The sequence below is a fragment of the Microtus ochrogaster genome, chromosome 1 (genome assembly GCF_000317375.1).
Source record: "Microtus ochrogaster isolate Prairie Vole_2 chromosome 1, MicOch1.0, whole genome shotgun sequence".
Classification (NCBI taxonomy): domain Eukaryota; kingdom Metazoa; phylum Chordata; class Mammalia; order Rodentia; family Cricetidae; genus Microtus; species Microtus ochrogaster.
In genome coordinates this window covers 60,721,741-60,742,913 of record NC_022009.1, presented here as the reverse complement: position 1 = coordinate 60,742,913, position 21,173 = coordinate 60,721,741, and the positions used below count along the sequence as shown (strand labels likewise).

At 38.2% G+C, this 21,173-nt stretch overlaps 1 protein-coding gene and 1 non-coding gene across 3 annotated transcripts in view; both read left to right on the top strand.

Moving 5' to 3' along the window:
- Positions 1–12: 12 nt before the first annotated feature.
- Positions 13–21,173, top strand: part of Arhgap5 (Rho GTPase activating protein 5) — a 68,282-nt gene continuing 47,121 nt past the window's right edge. The window contains exons 1-2 of one of the 2 annotated variants that reach the window (XM_005343740.1): positions 13–79; positions 12,572–16,457. In XM_005343740.1, coding sequence (XP_005343797.1) covers positions 12,738–16,457 — 3,720 coding nt within the window. In that variant the 5' untranslated portion in view covers positions 13–79; positions 12,572–12,737. Of the gene's footprint in view, positions 80–333; positions 435–12,571; positions 16,458–21,173 lie in introns of those variants that run through there. The other variant, XM_005343741.2, reaches the window with a different exon arrangement.
- LOC113457042 lies at positions 16,998–17,099 on the top strand. The gene has a single exon (XR_003377700.1). It is a non-coding gene; the product is annotated as a U6 spliceosomal RNA (small nuclear RNA).

Here is a 21,173-nt window from a genome sequence, read left to right as displayed (position 1 = left end):
GGTGTGTGTGGCTCCGCGGCCGCGCGCGTGCGCGTGCGTGCGTGCGTTCCGGCGGTGCGCGCCCGGGAGAGATGCTGAGGTAAAGTTCGGGGAGAGAGGGAGAGATCCGTCAGCGCGAGGAGCCCGAGTGGCCGCCATTACTGAGCCCAGCGCGACGGCGGGCGCGGGGAAAGGGGGGAGGGTCGGGACCGCCACCGCTGCTGCCGCCGCCGCCGGCGGGAGGGCGGGCGGGTTACCAGGCAGCGCGAGCCGCGGGGCTCTGGCTTTCGGGGCGTGTGTGTCGGCGAGGGCGGGGGGAGCGCGCGGGCAGCGAGAGGCGAGCCGAGAGTGGAGGAGGCGGCGGCTGCGGGAGCGCTCCCCAGGAATGTCGCTGCCGCCGCCACCGCCGGGGCCGCTGCCGTTGAGGAGGCGACGGAGGAGACCGGCGTTGTTAGGTAGGACCTGGAGAGCCGGCTGCGCGGGGCCTGCCGCTCCCCTGCCGCCGGGGACCCTCGCTCTCCCGCCCGCCGCCGCCGCCGCCGCCGGTTGTAACCAGTTCAAGGGGCTGGGGCCGGGCGGCCGGGTCTTCGCCGGCCGGCTGAAGGGCAGAGAGGCCGGAGAGGGGCCGCTTTCTCCACAGGTGACCGGGCCGGGGTCGGCGGAGGCCTGCTGCTGCTGCTGCTGCTGCTGCTGCTGCTGCTGCTCGCCGAGCTCGCGCCGGCCCCGCCAGGCGTCCGCGCCCCGCGCCACCTTCACTTGTCCGGGGGCCCAGAGGGGCGCGGGGAAGGAAGGTGGCGGGGTCGGCTGGCTGGGCGGCCGCGGTTAACGAGTTCCACCTGGGAAGGCGGGGGAGCGCGGGGGGCGCCGAGCCGCGGAAACCCGATCTCGCCCTGCAAACTTAACCGCCTGCCTGCCTGCCTGCCTGCACCCCGGATCGGCCCTTTCACTTTTTTCCTCCTTATCTGCTCGGCTCCTCCCTAGGTCCTCGACCACATTCCCGTCTGCTAAGGCTCGGGCTGGGGTGGGGGGTGGGGGGAGTGAGAAGTTGTACTGCGCCACCCAAACACAGGACTCCTTCCCCGTCGTTTTGGCCGCTCCTGGGCTGGGGCTTGTGATCCCGAGTTTCTCTTCGCGGGAATAACCTCTAAAAAATTTCCCTCGGTTCCCAGCAAAGAAAAGTATCGGGGTGGGGGCGGGGAGCGGCTCGGGAGCGCGCGTGCACTTATCCACTCAGAAATACACCCGCTCACACCCTCCCTCCCTCTCCAGCGTTATTGGAAATGCAAGTGAGGTGCAAACTGTGTGTGGAGCCGAGGCTAAAGGGTGCTGGAAAGTAAGGGCGAACTACTAGGGCGGCTGATAAAATGCCAAGGAAGTTGCAGGGGAGACGCGTACATACTTTTCCCATATGATGGAAGTCCAGTTTGGGCCAGCGCTTAGTTAAAGAGAAGTGAAATATACTAAGTCAAAACCAAAATAGTGAGACGAGAGGATTTTTGCAAGCCTTTCTAAACTTAAATGTTATGAGTCTCCTTTTTCTTTTGTGAAGGTGGAAAGCAAGGGCACTTTCCCAGATGTTCAGGCCTGAGGCAGTGGAGTGCCCCTCGGTTGGTCTTTGTGCTTGTTGCCCTTGTGCAGGTGTTGGGGGCCGGTCATTGTCCAGTCTGCTTAAATCTAAAACCCACACCCAGTTTGAACAGGATGTTAGGAGATATTTGCCTGCATCGAGGAGACCCATGGACGAATTCTCTCAATTACCATTTAAAACGATTCTTCCGGAAACCATTGCATCCAGATGGAATTGTTCCCGAAAAATATTTTGGTTTCAATACAGACTTCAGTAAAATGAGTTCGGAAATGTTTTACTGTCAGTTCCAGTTTTGCTGCATGGTACTCCCTCTCCAGTATTTTTACATACTGGGATTAATATTATAGGGAACCTGCAGCTTCCAGAGAAATTTTGCTTTAATTTTAAATTTCTCATTTTGTGCTCTTTTATCTTTTGTAATCGATCCATATTTGTCCAGTCTATAAAAGGTAGAGCAGAGGAAGGAAGTTCAAAGTGTGGGTCACAAAAATTTGTTAAGGCATTAGAGAAGTTTCTATAAATTGTGGATTGAAAGGCTAGAGATCTATGTGCTTTTTAGCTTCAAGAAATTGATCTGATTGACTTAAAGCAGAATCCAATAGTATTGGTAATTAGATAACTATTGATTTGGTTGTCCTCTTTAGGCTACATTCTTTAATCCAGGTCAGCACGCCTTTACCATTCTTTGTATATTCATTATTAAGAGCGTCAGGAGTGGGCTTGGGTACATGTGGATAGAAAAATACTGCCACGCAATTATGTATATTTAAAGTATTTTGGCAGTTAGATATTTTCTTCTTACGCTGTTAGACTTTGAAACCAGGACCTTGAACACAGAGCTACATCTCCAGCCCCTGTGAAAATCAGTTCAGTATCGCAATATCTTAGTTTTCTTACATGGTATTTTACCTTGACTGTTTTGGAGACCCATCTCCTTTTTTAGAATGGTAGGTGTAACACACATTTTTTTTTTTTGACAATAATTTTTACCTTGAAAGTTAAGGTTTTCTATGAAATGCTGTGTTTCCTTTTTGGGTGATATTGGATATGATTCAACTTAGGTCCCCCCCCCCCCACACACACACACAGCTGGGAATTCAACCCAAGCCCTTGAGCATACTAGGCAGTCACTCTTACTCTACCTTAGGAGTTAACTTTTTGTTAATTGAACAAAAGTGTGTTTCATGAATACTATACTAAACTTTTCCAATTGTTTATTTGGATATATAGTTTTTTTCTTTGCAAATCAAGAAGGCACTGTGGTTAATTGACTCAAGAAGCATTCTATAGTGTTGTTTCGTGTTTGTAATATTCTTTAAGTACAAGAAAGAAATGTGTCTAAAAGAATAGTGAAGAAATTTTAATAAAGTCATATGTCATCCATTTGGTAGTTTGTGTAATGAGCAAGGCTTTGTTGATTTTATCAAACTGGGGGACAATATTAGAGTGTGTTGGGTTGGTGTAGAGCACTTATGCAGCAAGTATGTACACCGCCCTTGGTACCTTCCCTAGAACTGCAAACAAACTAGAATGAAAGGTTAAAGAATTTTTAAAAACCAGACATAAGAATTTGAAATACGTTCTTTGAGTTTCATACCTTCCCCTGGATGCCTTGAGACTTCCTCTGACAAGTCTCCCTCCCCAAACTAAGGCATTTTCTGTATTTAGCACATGAAAGTTAGTTTACATTAAGTGTTAAAACCTCTGATCTGTTGTTTATTAATTTGATTATTTATATTTAGCACTTACTTTGCCATGGGGATAAAATGATGAGCTAGAGGTTAGGGTAGTTCAGACTTTCGTTAAGAAGTAATAACTGTAAAGGGCTAAGTAGATAAAGTACCCAAGGTATAGAAAAGAGAACAACTCTTTCCCTCATTGTCTCTTCGGGAATTCTTCACAGAAGAAAACATTTTGAGTTCTTTTTACCCTCTCCGTGTACTGGAAGCTGACTCTCCACAAGGCTGTTCAGTAAAATAACAACTTTATCTTACCCTTAGAACTAGAAGTATTAGGAAAAGTTATATGTAACTTTTATTTCATGGTTAAAACATGGGTAAAATTTGTCACTTAGGTTTTTCTCAAGCTTTTTTTTTTATCATACAGAGTTACTGTCAAACATTAGTTTTTTTCATAACTTCAGATTAATCTTGTTAAACCTTAGCACATTTATTGAGCCTCTGGCACTGTGAGCAATACAAGAAAGTAAGTGTGTTTGGAGTATAGTCTTAACTCCTTAGAGTTTATTTATTTTTAATTTTGAAGTCCCCTCTCCCACCTGTTGATTTGTATATGCACATGTGCATGCAGATGCTCTTGGAAGCCAGAAGAGGGCATCAGCTCTCCTGGAGCTAGATTACTGGTGAGCTTCGGCCTCTGCAAGAGCAGTACCTGCTTCTTAACTGCTGAGTCTGTCTCCACCCCAGAACTTACAGTTTTATGTGAGAGAAAGAATTTGAGACATGGAACAATATAAAAATAGTTAAATGTGAGTCCAATACAGAACAGGTGAGTTTGACAACAGGATAGTACATTACTAATTTAAAATTTGCTATAAAGGCTTGGAGATTAGGCTCAGCAGTAAGAGCACTTGCTGCTCTTCTGGAGGATCCAGATTCTAGTCCCAGCATTCGTATGGTAGCTAGCAACTATCTGTACCTCCAGTTCCAGGGAAATCTAATGAAATGACCTTTGATGGCCTTAGTGGGCGATTCATACACATCAAATAAGTAAGACTTAAAAAACTGCATACAATGTAGTATAAAGAAATTTCTACAAAAGAGATGCTATCTGAAAGTAGTATATAGTTAGGATAGTGGGGGGTGGGGAATTGAAGTAGTAATGACTAGACCAAAAGAATGCAGGAAAAGCAGGCCAGATTGGCAGATGAGAAGAGAATAATGCAAGGTGAAAGTTTAAGAGCATCATGAGAAAATTAAAATATTGGGAGAAAATGCAAGCATAAGAGTAATAAAAAGGTCATGGAGAAATAAACCATTTATTCTCACTGAATTTGACATCAAATAGCACTGGGGAGATGGACCACAGTTCTTGGCTTTCAGTTTGGTATAGTTGGTCCATTTTTTTTTCTTGTTGGTTATACACCTTACTGACTAAATATTCTTTGCTTGTTATTTCTATGTTTACCTTTTCAAAGCCAAGGTGACACTTCTTTGGCTGTTGACTGTTTAAGGAAATGACTGATGATGTATGGGATTCGTCAGATATTTCTAGGAGTACCCAGATGGTCTTAGAATTTTCTGAACTTTTATGGTCTTGTTAGTCATCTTGCCCTTCCCTCATTTCATTCCCAAGTTCCGTGTTTTTGGAGACGACACCTGAAACTCAGGTGTTATCACCATCTGTTGCTGAAACTGATTAGCGTTTCATTGAGAAACATTGACTCATTTACTTCATGTGTCTAGTACCAGTCACGAGGTTCTCTAGCATTGTTCTTTTCAATTCTGCTGAGATTGTTCAGGTGCTAAAGTATGCAGTTTATCTATTTTGTGGGCCTTGTAACCCATCAGATTCAGTCTTGTATTCTACTTTTAGACTCTTCTGTTTCCTTTTACAAGGTCTACCTCCTGTTTGCCCCTTTTAAGGATATATTTTAAGCGTATTGTCTATCAAACCATATTTCTCTACTTTCCTGTATGGTTGCTGTGCTCAGTTCACTCTACATTAATCACACATCTGAAATGCTTCTCTTTGAAAATCAAACCCCATCAAATCTTACTATTTAAATCTTTTCTGTTTACAAAAATTCTTCATCTCAGGGTCAGAGAAGTGGCTCAGTAGCTAAGAGTTCTGGCTATTCTTGCAGAGGACCCGGGTTTGATTCCCATCACACACGTGTGCTTACATTTGGCCTGGCACCCTCTTTTGGCTTCTTTATGCACTGGGTACACAAGTGGTGCATATGTATACATACAGGCAAAATACTTAAACATGTAAAATACAAATAAAAAATTCATCTAAGGTTTGTAAACTTTGGCCTTTGGGTCAAATCTAGCCTATTTATTTCTCTATAATGCCTTTTTACATTGTGAAATAGCTGTCAAAATAATAATAATAATAATAATAATAATAGTAATAGAGTATATTAAAATTATGTACAATTCTGCATCTGTGTGTGAAGTTTTATTATATCAAGATCATTTTGTTCTCAAATCAAGTAGTAGGACAGACACTAGACAGTATGCAAAACCTATTTAGTGCCTAACCAGTTATGGAAAAATATTCCCCAAACCTTGGCTTATTATAATAGCTTATAACTGATCTTTCATTTATTTGAATTCATACTGCATTTTCAACTCCTTGATATCAGATTGCTTTTATCTCCTTAACTATAATACTATAAAGATGGAGGGTGGTTGTTGCTGGTGGTATGGAGTGTTTTTGTTTTTTTATTTTTAAGACAAAGTTTTTTGTATCCCAGGCTGGCTTCCAAGTTACTAGTTAGCCATGGATGACCTTGAATTTCTGATCCTCCTGCCTTTGCTTTCGGTGATTGTGTTGTGATTACAGGTACATATCACTGTGCTTGTTTATTAGACTTACTGAGGCAGGCTCTTTTAGTCCAGGCTGTTCTAAAACTTACAATGTAGACAAGACTAGATGTGCCTTCTGCTTCAGCTTCCCAAATGATGGAGTTATAGACATTGGGTCACCTTGAACAGCAAGATTCTATATAGTGCAGAAAATGTCTTTTAGCCTCTTGACACCTTTTAAAAAATGTCCTATGTTTTTAAATTCTATACCCCTTCCTATGATTATTTGGCTTTGCTACTATTCCCATCATCAAGTATTCCCATCTTTTAAGAAAACTATGAAAACTACGACCACTGGAGATGCCTTAGTGTTTATAAAGGTGCTTGTTTTTAAACCTGGCAATCTGAGTTTGATCCCCAGGACCCATGTGGAAGGAGAGAACTGACTCTGATCTATACACAACACCAATAGCTTATATGCCCACACACATACACAATGAATGTAAGTCTAAAACATTGAGGAGCCTTGCTTACAATCATTCACATAATTCAAATGATGGGTCCTCTTCTGTGAGGCATTACAAATACAGAGAGTAGAACAATTCCCTTCTCTCACTTTTAGTGTTTCAAAGAGGGGTGAGCATATTCATAGTACTGGCTTTAGTAGGCTTTCTTATAGTGCCTTTGGACCGTCACAGTCTCTGGCATAAGCTTAAGCAGATAGAGGCTAAACATAAGGCAGTACAGATTGTTCTCTGAGAGTGACAAAAATGTGATGGCCTTACATGCTTTTATTTCCCCTATAGAATAAGGAATTAGATTAGTATAAATTTGGAATAACTTCCTTATAAAGGCAAAGGAAAACATGTTATCAGAGAAAGATGTAGATTAAGTAATAAGGTCTGCAGTTACTTTGTTTGGGATTAGTTTACCTGGTTTACAGTTGCTTTCATCGGTGAAACCTCCTTCCCTCCCCAAACAGTAATTGCAAATGTCAAAAGATAGAAATGGATAAAAGTAGAATTACTTGTGTTGAGTAGCACTTAGGAAACCATAGTATATGTTTGTGATCGAACTATAGGCCTTAGAAAGATGCTGGACATTTTAGATTAGAATACTATTAGATTTTAGAGGCTTATAGCAGTATATGGATTTCTGTTAATTGTGCCAGCAATTGTGACTTCAGGATTTTAAGATGGCTTTAGAGTTATGTATACTGATCCTGGAGATTGGGTAGAAACAGGAAGTTCCATGATTTGCGGGTTCGTCACTTGTTGAAAGCTTTGAAAGGTTCTTTTCACTCATTTGCGTGTAGTCTTATCTAAAGACCAGTTCATTGAGTTGACTTCTCCCAGCTACATTACATCTAAAGTTGTGCTTTTGTGGCAGAAATCTTGCTTCAAAGGTAAAATATAATAATACATGAGTGGTTTTTTTTTATTAGAGTACTATATTGTTGAATTACTTAGGTATCTTATTTTTGCAACATTTTGCAACATTGATAAATTTGTCAATAAGAACCAGCAACTTTAATAGAAGTAAATGTATCAAGTTTACACTAATTTTTTAGTATGAACTTTTTTGTTTGTTTGTTTTTGTTTTTCGAGACAGGGTTTCTCTGTGGTTTTGGAGTGAGCTTTTTTTAAAAAAGTTTTTCTGGACAAGTTTGCCTTAGCTTATGGAACACATAAGGACAAGTTTGCCTTAGCTTATGGATCTTTGTGTTAGGTCTATCTTTGTGACTGTTTAGTTACATTGGGATATTTAAGATTGAATTATTAAGTAATTATAAAGTTATTTCTGTATAATCAGATCTTAGATATGTAATTTCTTATAATAAATACTGTGACTTTTAAAAAGACTTATTTAAAATTAGTTATATTCAGGATTATATTTCTTATTTTTAGATTTTTAAATTTAGCTTTCATTTTATGTGTGTGAGTGGTTTGCCTGCGTGCACAAATGTGCATCATGTGCTGCAGTGCCTGTGGAGGAAGGAGAGGATGTCGGGACTCCTGCAATTGCAGTGCTGGGTGCTTGTAAGCTGTCATGTGGATACTGGCAGTGGAACCTAGGTCCTCTACAAGAGCAGCAAGTATTCTTAACTGCTGAGCCATCTCTCTAGCCCCTGTCTCTTTTTAAAATTAGCTTTAAGTATTCTAAAACTATATACTTATTCTGGCCAAGTACATTGTTATGCATCATCATTTGTTTCAAATACCTTCATTTTTTGAAAAGTTTTCATCTAACTATTAAGATCTGTGAATCTGTTGTGTGAGTACTTTTAGACTTGTGGGCTATACTAGTGCAGTGAACATAGATTTGTGCCTTTTAGGCTCTTTAGTTAAATCTGGAGTGAAATGGGAGAAGGGCAGAGTTAATGACATACAATAATTATGTTATATAGTAGTTTTGGAAATACTAGTGCAAGTGCAAAGGCAGGCATGTGCTAAGCATGTTGTGTGTGTGTGCATCAGTGTGACTGAAGCAGAATGAGAATTTGGGAAAGTGTTATTAGAGTAGCTCAGAGATAGGAGAACACTGTAGAAGGCAGAGAGTGAGTAGTAGAACGTTAAGGACTTGGCTCTTCCTTTTAGAAGTACTGGAAAGTTCTGAACAGAAGGCTCTGGGTTGTATTTTAACAAGAACCTGGCTGCTTTGATATTAATAGACCAGAGAAAGGAAGCAGAAATTATGCAAAGAAATGAAAGTAGAATCGTTTACCAAACATGATGATGAATAGAATCTGGGTTATTTTGGTAAAGGTATCAGAAACTGCTAAGTTATATGTGTGTTTTAAAGATAGGACCAGTCAGATAAAACAATTATTAAGTGCAACAATTTTATGAAAAAGGATAAAAGTTTATTTAAAGATTGTTTATAGATTTATGTGTCTTAATTGACAGTAATTGTGTATGTGGAATACAGTATGATTGGATCAGGGTAATTGGCATATCTCTACCACCTTAAGTTTTTTTGTTTTTGGTTTTTTTTTTTTTTTTTTTTTGGTATTGAGACATTCAGAATGTCTTGTATTGGTTTGCTGTTTGATACTGTTATAAAATGTGGACCAAAACCAACTTGAGGGAAAAAAAAGGATTTATATGACTTACACATTCCAATCACAGTCGATCATTGAGGAAATCAGAGCATTAAATTCAGGAGGGAGCAGAGGCAAGAACCATGGAGGAAAACTTACAGGGTTATTTTCCCTGGCTGGTGAAATGATCATGAACTAATACAGTTCATGATGATTGGTCGTCTAAGGGAGGCAGTTCCTTAGTTGCGGGTCTTTCTTAGGCATATCAGGCTAGCAACCAAGATTGGCCATCACAAGTTTAACCCCTTGTCAACTTGACACACAAACACATCACTGTGAAACCTTTCTTTTCCTTGCTTTCTGTAGCTAGTTCTAATATTAATATCACAATATAAAACACAATCCAGCTTTTAAAAGTCTCAGTCTTTAAATTTTCAACACTTTTTAAAGTCCAGATTTTCTTTAAAAGTTCAGAGTCTCTTTAATAGTGGGTTCCTGTAAAATCTAAAATAAATAATGTAGTTTATTTTAAGAGGAAAGAAGAACCTGAGCACAGCATAATGAAATAAAACAAAACCAAAGTCCAACAAAAGCTCTATGTCTTCTCATAACATCTGGGATTCATTCACTCATGATATTCTGGGCTGTAAAGGGCTTGGATAATGCCACAACTTGACTCCACCATTTGCAGCCCATGCAGCTTTTCTCCTTGTGTCAGACCATGTTCATTTGCACCTGACACCGTCCTTGGTAGTCATCTTGTGGTCCTGGTGTCTCCAATATACTAGAATCTCCACTGCAGTGACCTCTCTTGGCTTTCTAGAGGGTCAAACCACAGCTGTTGTCCATGACTCTTTCAGTCCTGGATTTGCTACAGCTGCTGAGGCTGAACTTTCACCCATAGCCTCTCTCTTCAGGGACCCTTTGACCTTTCCATATAGTGCCAGGCCTTAGATGGTCTCTGTGATATCTTCATGCCTTCAAAACCAGTACCTTATGGAAGACTTACACATTGCCAAGTTCCGCTTTCACCTTGAGATAGTTTCTAACCCCACCACCAACTGTGTGCTGACCCTGAAGAACTACTACCCAGATTTCACCTCAGTAGTGCTGGTCTCTTACTGATCATAGCTAATTTTTCAGTACTAGCTAACCAGCATTGATTGTCCCAGTAAAGCAAAGATTTTACTTAGATAGATTCTTAATTAAAATGTCACAGGAACAGCTGTAGAGTCTTTGAGAGACTCGGACTTCCTCTGAAACTTCACAAGCCGGGTCTTCATCTGCATTTCTATCCACATTCTCATCTCTAAGCTCCAGCAACAGTTCATTAAGCTCTGAGCCAAAAGCTTCCAAATGAGCTCCAGTCCTCCCCCAAAACAACATGGTCAGGTTCATTACAATACCCCACTTTCCTGTAACGATTCTGCTCCAGCTTGCTTCTCTGTTACCATGATAAAACACTGACCAAACAAGCTTGATGAAGAAAGGGTTTATCTGATGTTCAGGTTACAGTCGATTATTGAGGGAAGTCAGGGCAGGAACTGTGGAGGAAAGAAAGCACAATAGTGGTTTATTTCCCCTGGCTTGCTCAGCTGCCTTATACAGTGCATGCCACCTGCCCACAGTAGGTAAGGCTCTTCTGTGTCAATTAAAGTGACCCACAGGTACAGCCACAGCCCAGTCTAATGGATACAGTTTCTCTATTGAGGTTCCTTTTTCCCCCGAAATGTCAACAGCCAAAATTAGCCATCACACCTCTATATTAGCTATTTTAAAATATGTAATTTTTGTCAATTCTGATTATTCTGCTGTGGTGTAGAACATTAGAAGTTATTTCTACTATCCAACTGTACCTCAATACCCATAATAAACCATCTTCTTTTCATTTTTCTCTCTCCTCACACTTTACCCAAGCTCCAGTTAGTAGTCTTCTAGTCCCTAAAAATATTTTAGGTTAAATTGTGAGTTCTTAAAAACCTATTTTCATTTTTCTAGATTGTTTATATAGCTTTTAATTTGTAAAAAGTCACTTCACAATATCAAACTTTATTGAAAAAAGAATGCAATATATGAATTTTACCCTAGTAAAATTTTAGAAAACTTAGTTCTAGGAAATGGCCTTATTTTGATAGAGATATATGGATTATTATTAAGTTCTGTAAAGATAATTGACATTCTGGACATAACTTTCTTGATATAAAACCTACGTTTCTAAGATGACTTTGAAGATGAGAGCCTTCACTATACTATTAAAAAACAACACTGATTAAGTGTGTAAACACTGATCCAAACCATGTAATTTCATTTCAGGCTATTACTATTTTTTTTCCTCATTTACTAATTTCATTTAGTAAAAAATAAGTTTACTAAATGTTATGAGACTGAGTAGCTGTGTATAAGTAAAGTTTCAGAAGAAATAAAGAAGCTATATTTGTGACTGACCCAGTAACATATTATTTCTGGTCATTTTTGAAAAAAAAATCAAATTAAATAATGCATACATAGTTGAAGAACAGTGTTCTGATCTTAGTTTATTAAAGATTTTTGTTCTTTGCCCTTAAAAAATACCAAAATTACTTTGATTAATTAATGGGGGATAATTTTGATCTGGCTATTAGAATTCATATGATAGTTCACTTTTATTTTCTAGACTTGGCTTTCTCAAACGATTTCTCAAACTAAGATTTCTGTGTTAAACATGCTAGTAAATGAAGAAGACTCTGATGAGAGTTGAGAAAAGGAAAACTATTTGCCTAATATCATTTCCCATTTCTAGTTGATTTTTTTTTTTTTTTTTTTTTTTTTTTGGAATTTCGAGACAGGGTTTCTGCATAGCTTTTTGGTTCCTGTCCTGGAACTAGCTCTTCTAGACCAGGCTGGCCTCGAACTCACAGAGATCCGTCTGCCTCTGCCTCCCGAGTGCTGGGATAGTTTGTTTGTTTGTTTGTTTGTTTATTTATTTATTTATTTTGGTTTTTCGAGACAGGGTTTCTCTGGTTTTGGAGCCTGTCCTGGAACTAGCTCTTGTAGACCAGGCTGGTCTCGAACTCACAGAGATCTACCTGCCTCTGCCTCCCGAGTGCTGGGATTAAAGGTGTGCACCACCTAGTTGATTTTTTTAAATATAAGTTTTCATATTTATGATTCAGAAATCGTCACTGTCAGATTATTTAGGGTGTGCTGAAGCTTTAAAATTAAACCTAAATTGGTTCAGCCTCAATTTAAGAGTTTTATTTATCTTTTAGAGAAAAAGCTTTTCACTGCCCAGTGTTCAATGGTGTGATTACATATATAAAACTCAGATTTTCAATTAATATTATCATCCTTTAATTTTTTACACCTTCAAAATATCTTTTATGGTAATGCTCTTTTCTGTGTCTTGCCTTTTCATTTTATGATGTAGAGTACACATTTTTACTTTATACTCACAAAACTCACATAAGATTTTCATTTTTTTTCTCTTTCTAGGAAGATGATCCATATGATCTCCAAGACCTTTCTTTGGCGATGAAGGAACTACAAAGAACCAAATATAATTCTGAAATTCAGGATCTGTATTTTGAAATGGTTTTATTTTCAGAATGAAAAGTCTATATGGTTGCCTTTTTGAATGTAGAGACATGAGAAAAGAGTTATGATGGCAAAAAACAAAGAGCCTCGTCCCCCATCCTATACTGTCAGTGTGGTTGGACTCTCGGGGACTGAAAAAGACAAAGGTAACTGTGGAGTTGGAAAATCTTGTCTGTGCAATAGATTTGTACGCTCCAAAGCAGATGAATATTATCCAGAGCATACTTCTGTGCTTAGCACCATTGACTTTGGAGGCCGTGTAGTAAACAATGATCACTTTTTGTATTGGGGTGACATAACACAGAATGGTGAAGATGGAGTAGAATGCAAAATCCATGTCATTGAACAGACAGAGTTCATTGATGACCAGACTTTCTTGCCTCATCGAAGTACAAATTTACAACCATATATAAAACGTGCAGCTGCCTCTAAATTGCAGTCAGCAGAAAAACTAATGTACATTTGCACCGATCAGCTGGGTTTGGAGCAAGACTTTGAACAGAAACAAATGCCTGAAGGGAAGCTCAATGTAGATGGATTTTTATTGTGTATTGATGTAAGCCAAGGATGTAATAGGAAGTTTGATGATCAACTTAAATTTGTGAATAACCTTTTTGTCCAGCTTTCAAAATCCAAAAAGCCTGTGATAATAGCAGCAACTAAATGTGATGAATGTGTGGATCATTATCTTAGAGAAGTTCAAGCGTTTGCTTCAAATAAAAAGAACCTCCTTGTAGTGGAAACATCAGCACGGTTTAATGTCAACATTGAGACATGTTTCACTGCGTTGGTACAAATGTTGGATAAAACTCGTGGCAAACCTAAAATTATTCCCTATCTGGATGCTTATAAAACACAGAGACAACTTGTTGTCACAGCAACAGATAAGTTTGAAAAACTTGTACAGACTGTGAGAGATTATCATGCAACTTGGAAAACTGTTAGTAATAAATTAAAAAATCATCCTGATTATGAAGAATATATCAACTTAGAGGGAACAAGAAAGGCCAGAAATACATTCTCAAAGCATATAGAACAACTCAAGCAGGAACATATAAGAAAAAGGAGAGAAGAATATTTAAGTACCTTGCCAAGGGCTTTTAATACTCTCTTGCCTGATCTAGAAGAGATTGAGCATTTGAATTGGTTGGATGCTTTGAAGTTAATGGAAAAGAGAGCTGATTTCCAGTTATGCTTCGTGGTGCTAGAAAAAACACCTTGGGATGAAACTGACCATATAGACAAAATTAATGATAGACGGATCCCATTCGACCTCCTGAAAACTTTAGAAGCAGAAAAGGTCTATCAGAACCATGTACAACATCTGATATCAGAGAAAAGAAGAATAGAAATGAAGGAGAAATTCAAGAAGACTTTAGAAAAAATTCAGTTCATTTCACCTGGGCAACCATGGGAGGAAGTTATGTGTTTTGTTATGGAAGATGAAGCATTCAAATACATCACTGAGGCTGATAGCAAAGAAGTATATGGTAGACATCAGCGAGAGATAGTTGAAAAAGCCAAAGAAGAGTTTCAGGAAATGCTTTTTGAACATTCGGAACTTTTTTATGATTTAGATCTTAATGCAACACCAAGTTCAGATAAAATGAGTGAAATCCATACAGTTCTAAGTGAAGAACCTAGATATAAAGCTTTACAGAAACTCGCACCTGATAGGGAGTCTCTTCTCCTTAAGCATATAGGATTTGTGTATCACCCCACTAAAGAAACCTGCCTCAGTGGCCAATATTGTACAGACATTAAAGTGGAGCACTTACTTGCCGGTAGTCTTCTACAGTTGGATCATGGCCGCCTACGCTTGTATCATGATAGTACCAATATAGACAAAGTTAATCTTTTCATTTTAGGGAAAGATGGTCTTGCCCAGGAACTAGCAAATGAGATAAGGACTCAATCCACTGATGATGAGTATGCCTTAGACGGAAAAATTTATGAACTTGATCTTCGGCCTGTTGATGCCAAATCGCCTTACATTTTGAGTCAGTTATGGACTACAGCCTTTAAACCACATGGGTGCTTCTGTGTGTTTAATTCCATTGAGTCACTGAGTTTTATTGGGGAATTTATTGGAAAAATAAGAACTGAAGCGTCTCAGATCAGAAAAGATAAATATATGGCTAATCTTCCATTTACATTAATTCTTGCTAATCAGAGGGACTCCATTAGTAAAAATCTACCAATTCTCAGGCATCAAGGACAGCAGTTGGCCAACAAATTGCAGTGTCCTTTTGTAGATGTACCTACTGGTACATATCCTCGTAAATTTAATGAATCACAAGTAAAGCAAGCTCTAAGAGGAGTATTGGAGTCAGTTAAACACAATTTAGATGTGGTGAGCCCAGTTCCTATCAATAAGGATGTGTCCGAAGCTGACTTGAGGATTGTCATGTGTGCCATGTGTGGTGATCCATTTAGTGTGGATCTCATTCTTTCACCCTTCCTGGATTCTCATTCTTGCAGTGCTGCTCAAGCTGGACAGAATAATTCCTTAATGCTTGACAAAATTATTGGTGAAAAAAGGAGGCGAATACAGATCACAATATTGTCATACCATTCTTCAATTGGAGTAAGAAAAGATGAACTGGTTCATGGGTATATATTAGTTTATTCTGCAAAACGGAAAGCATCAATGGGAATGCTTCGCGCCTTTCTCTCAGAAGTTCAAGATACCATCCCTGTACAACTGGTGGCAGTTACTGACAGTCAAGCAGATTTTTTTGAAAATGAGGCTATCAAGGAGCTAATGACTGAAGGAGAACACATTGCAACGGAAATAACTGCTAAATTTACAGCATTGTATTCTTTATCTCAGTATCATCGGCAAACTGAGGTCTTTACACTGTTTTTCAGTGATGTTCTAGAGAAAAAAAATATGATAGAAAATTCCTATTTGTCTGATAACACGAGGGAATCCACCCATCAAAGTGAAGATGTTTTTCTCCCATCTCCAAGAGACTGTTTTCCCTATAACAACTACCCTGATTCAGATGATGACACAGAAGCACCACCTCCTTATAGTCCAATTGGGGATGATGTACAATTGCTTCCAACACCCAGTGACCGTTCCAGATACAGGTTAGATTTGGAAGGAAATGAGTATCCGATTCATAGCACCCCAAACTGTCATGATCATGAACGTAACCATAAAGTGCCTCCACCTATTAAACCTAAACCTGTTGTACCTAAAACAAATGTGAAAAAACTGGATCCAAACCTTTTAAAAACAATAGAAGCTGGCATTGGTAAAAATCCAAGAAAACAGACTTCCCGGGTACCTATGGCACATCCTGAAGATATGGACTCTTCAGATAACTATGCGGAACCCATTGACACAATTTTCAAACAGAAGGGCTATTCTGATGAGATTTATGTTGTCCCAGATGATAGTCAGAATCGAATTATTAAAATTCGAAACTCATTTGTAAATAACACTCAAGGAGATGAAGAAAATGGGTTTTCTGATAGAATCTCAAAAGGTCATGGGGAACGTAGGCCTTCAAAATACAAATATAAATCTAAAACTTTGTTTAGTAAAGCCAAGTCATACTATAGAAGAACACACTCAGATGCAAGTGATGATGAGGCTTTCACAACTTCTAAACCTAAAAGAAAAGGAAGACATCGAGGAAGTGAAGAAGATCCACTGCTTTCGCCTGTTGAAACTTGGAAAGGTGGTATTGATAATCCTGCGATCACATCTGACCAGGAGGTAGATGAAAAGAAGATAAAGAAGAAAGCCCACAAAGTAAAGGAAGATAAAAAGGTAAGTTTAGTTTATCTTTATAATTAAAGTGCTCACTTTTGCCTTAAAGTGAAAAAAAAAAAGTATGTATTTAAGATAATGAGTTTGACATTAATAAGACCTTAAGACCAGTAAGTAAATCTAGTATCTTTTGAATGTTTAAAAATTTAAAATATTTTGTTAGGGCAGATTTGTAAACATGTATTTTATTTTTTTTTTTGTGGTATGTATTCCTTTAATTTACAGCTCTATTCAGCATCAGTCTCGTTTCATGCATTGATAATTAGTCTTTTGTTGTGGAGTGTATTGTGTGTGGGTGCAGACTACAATACATATACACGTGTCAATTCTTTTGTCATTACAAAGAATTTATACGTAAGTATGAACATATGCTCTCATGTGTATCTTTTCATTGGGTAAATATCTAGGACCAGAATGATTGGGTCATAAGTGGTGCTTGCTTGACATCTGAAGAATATGTCATGCTGGCTTCCAGTGGAAAACCACTGGAAGCATTTTATTCCTTTATGCTTTATTTGGAATAGAAGTTTGAGTTTAGTGCTTGCTTTGGTAACATATACTAACAGTGGAATGATACAGAGAAGATTAACATGGCTGATGTGCAGGGATGACACGCAAATTCGTGAAGTGTTTTGTATTTTAAAAAAAGTTTTGAGTTTATATTTTTCAGTGTGAAAATTGTGGGTAGATGTTTATTTTGTATTTTACATTTTCAATAACTTAATTCATTTAATCCTATAAACATTAGGCCCTTTATGTGTATCAGATTTGTATTAAAGTTATAGTTAATGCTTTTTACTTATTTTTCACAGTATTCCAGGAAGTTCTATTACTATATGACTTGATTTCATATAAGCCTTCATTCAAGGACTTTATGGTTATTAAGATAGTATTCAGTATATTTTTATTCTAAGCTATTGAGCATTTCATCAGTTAAATTCATGGTCTTAATAAGTTATTAATATAAAGTTCCTATATCTGAGTGTAGTTTATCAGACCCAATTAAAGATAAAGATATTCTTAGTAATTAAAATACTCTAGTTTTTTGGCATATAGTAAACTGACCATCATAACTTGGATAGACATTTTAAAAGCTTAAACTATAAGCTTTCTTTAAACTTTTTTCTTTCTTTGGTAGACTAAACGTTTAAATTGTCTTTTCATTTAGCCTAGACATGTAACATACTCTTATGACCTCATGACACATGATCCTGACTTGTATATATCTCTGGCATCTTGCACATACAACCTTTTATCGTTAGTAGTCTTGCGTACAGTCTGAGATGGGTTTTGTTGTTTAGGTTTTGTTTTTGAAATAGGCATTTATGTCCCTTAGTTAGCCTTCAGGTGTGTACTCAAGGCTGGCTTTGAACTTGTGTTCCTGCCTTGGCTTCCGAAATTATAGGCCTATACCCCCACACCCAGTCATGTCTTAATACCTTTTATCACTGTCAAATCCTATTTTCTGCTAATTTACATAAATTGAGCATCTTTAATATGAAAATCAAGATTGAAAATGCTCCAAAACCCGAAACCTTTGGGTCCCAAACATGAAGCTGCCCATGGAAAAAATTATATCTGACCATATCTAATAGGTTACAATGAAAACTAGAAATACTTATAAAATTAACTTTAGACTGTTTATAAGTTATATGTGAAACATAAATGAATTTGATGTTTAGCTTTGAATTTCATCCTCAAGATAACTCATTTTATATATGCAGACATCACAAAATGAAAAAAAATTTGAGATGAAACACTCTTGGTTCCAAGCAGTTTAAATAAGGAATACTCAACTTTGTTATTCAAATTTTCATAAATGTCAAGCATCTATAGCAGTGGTTCTCAGCCTTCCTAATGCTACAGCCCTTAAATACAGTTCCTCATGTTGTGGGGACCCCAATTATAAAATAAATTTGTTGCTGTTTCATAACTGTAATTTTGCTATTGTTAGGAATCATGTAAATACCTGATATGCAGGATAACTCAACCCACAGGCTGGGAACCACTGATTTGTAGTCTTTCCACTTCAATATTGTCTATATGTGTATTTATTTATGTTCTGGTTCACAAATCCTAATTGTTTTTGCTCTTTTGAGAAGGACACAGACTGTGTGTGTGTGTGTGTGTGTGTGTGTGTGTGTGTGTGTGTGTGTGTACATGCATGCCTGTGGAAGCCAGAGGTTGATATTTGCTGTCTTCCTGGCTTGTTCTCTGTCTTGAGATAGGGTCTTTCACCAAACCTGGAGCTCACCAGTTGCCTACATTGTCTAGCCAGTGAGCTTCAGGAATTTGCCTGTTTGCCCTGCTAGCACTGGGATAATAGGTGTGCACAATTGAGGCCAGTTTTTATATGGCTGTTGATCAGAATTCAAGCCTATGTGCTTATGTAACAGGGACTTTACCAACTGGTACAGCTCTCCATCCTCCAGTATAAATTCAGCTTAAATAGTAGTTGCAGGAATAGAAAAAAAAAGTTCCTGTATGCTCTTCATCAGATTTCCTAGGCGTTACATTTATCTCTTCTTGCTTGAGCATGAAGTGTGGATATGTTTGCTTGTTTAAGCATTTGGAGGTTAAGCTAAGGATCCTGATCTTTGCTATTGAGTACTTCATTGTATATCCCCTATGCAAAATTTCTTTAGTAACAGCAGTTTTTCAGTGTTTTGTTTTTGATTTTTGTGTAGCAAATTGATTAAAACTGGCTAGTTAGTTTTCCAAGGTTTTAATTTTGGTATTCTTTTGTTCCTAAAGTGAAGAAGTTATTTTCATGAAAGTTTGTTCTAGTTGTTTTCTTCAGGATGCATTTGTAATCACCAGACTCAAAAGGCCTATATTTTAGAGATTCAGTGATACTTCTTCAGTTCTTTTAGTTACATTCTCATGAGCAAATGTATATTTTGGAATTTTTAACATGGTCTTTCATACCAACTGAATAATTAGACAACTATTTGGATTGAATGTTATTTCTTGTTTCATTCATTCATCTATGTAGTGATTTATTTGTCCAGTTATTTGAGTCTTAAGTCCTTTTTTTTCTTTTTCACTTCTCAAATCTGAATGTGTTCAAGATTTGAAAAGTATATCATAATTGAAATGGTGTGGGATTTTCATTATTAAGAGTATATGAGATAACCTGTTTATAATCACTAACATCTTAGATGCATCAAATACGGTACCTTGCCTTTAATTTTTATTATTTGCTGACAACCTCTATTTAACATCAGTCATCCCCCCCCCTTTTTTTATAGATTTTTATTGAGCTCTACATTTTTCTCTGCCTCCCTCCGTGCCTCTCCCCTCCTCCTCAACCCTCCCAAGGTCCCCATGCTCCCATTTTACTCAGGAGATCTTGTCTTTTTTCTACTTCCCATGTAGACTAGATCTATGTATGTCTCTCTTAGGGTCCTCCATGTAGTCCAGGTTCTCTGGGATTGTGATTTGTGGGCTGGTTTTCTTTGCTTTATGTTTAAAAACCACCTATGAGTGAGTACATGTGATCATTGTCTTTCTGTGTCTGGGTTACCTCACTCAAAATAATGTTTTCTAGATCCATCCATTTTTCTGCAAAATTCAAGATTTCATTATTTTTTTCTGCTGTGTAGTACTCCATTGTGTAAATGTACCACATTTTCTTTATCCATTCTTCAGTTGAGGGGCATTTAGGTTGTTCCCAGGTTCTGGCTATGACAAACAATGCTGCTATGAACATAGTTGAGCACATGTCCTTGTGGCACAATTGAACATCTTTTGGATATGTACCCAAAAGTAGTATTACTGGGTCTTGAGGAAGGTTGTTTCAAATCGCCATATTGATTTCCAAAGCAGCTATACCATCTTGCATTCCCACCAGCAATGGAATAGTGTTCCTTTACCCCACATCCTCTCCAGCATAAATTCTCATCAGTGTTTTTAATCTTGGGCATTCTTACAGGTGTAAGATGGAATCTCAGAGTTGTTTTGATTTGCATTTCTCTGATGACTAAGGATATTGAACATTTCCTTAAGTGTCTTTCAACCATTTTAGATTCCTCTGTTGAGAGTTCTCTGTTTAGGTATGTACCCCATTTTTAAAATTGGGTTATTTGTTCTTTTGGTGACCAATTTCTTGAGTTTTTTGTCTATTTTGGAGATCAGACTTCTATCTGATGTGGGGTTAGTAAAGATCTTTTCCCACTCTATATAGGCTGTCATTTTGTCTTGTTAACCGTGTCCTTTGCTTTACAGAAGCTTTTCAGTTTTAAGAGGTCCCATTTAGTAATTGTTTCTCTCAATATCTGTGCTGCTGGGGTTATATTCAGGAAGTGGTCACCTGTGCATTCAAGTATACTTCCCACTTTCTCTTCTATAAGGTTCAGTGTGGCTGGCTTTATGTTGAGGTCTTTGATCCATTTGGAATTGAGTTTTGTGCATGGTGATAGGTATGGGTCTATTTTCATTCTTCTACATGTTGATATCTAGTTATGCCAGCACCATTTGTTAAATATGCTTTCTTTTTTCCATTTGATATTTTTTGCTTCCTTGTCAAAAATCAGGTGTTCGAAGGTGTGTGGATTAATATCTGGGTCTTCTATTTGGTTTCAATGGTCCTTCTGTCTGTCCTTATGCCAATACCAGGCTGTTTTCAGTACTGTAGCTCTGTAGTAAAGTTTGAGGTCAAGGATTGTGATGCCTCTAGAAGTTCTTTTATTGTACAGGATTGTTTTGATTATCCTG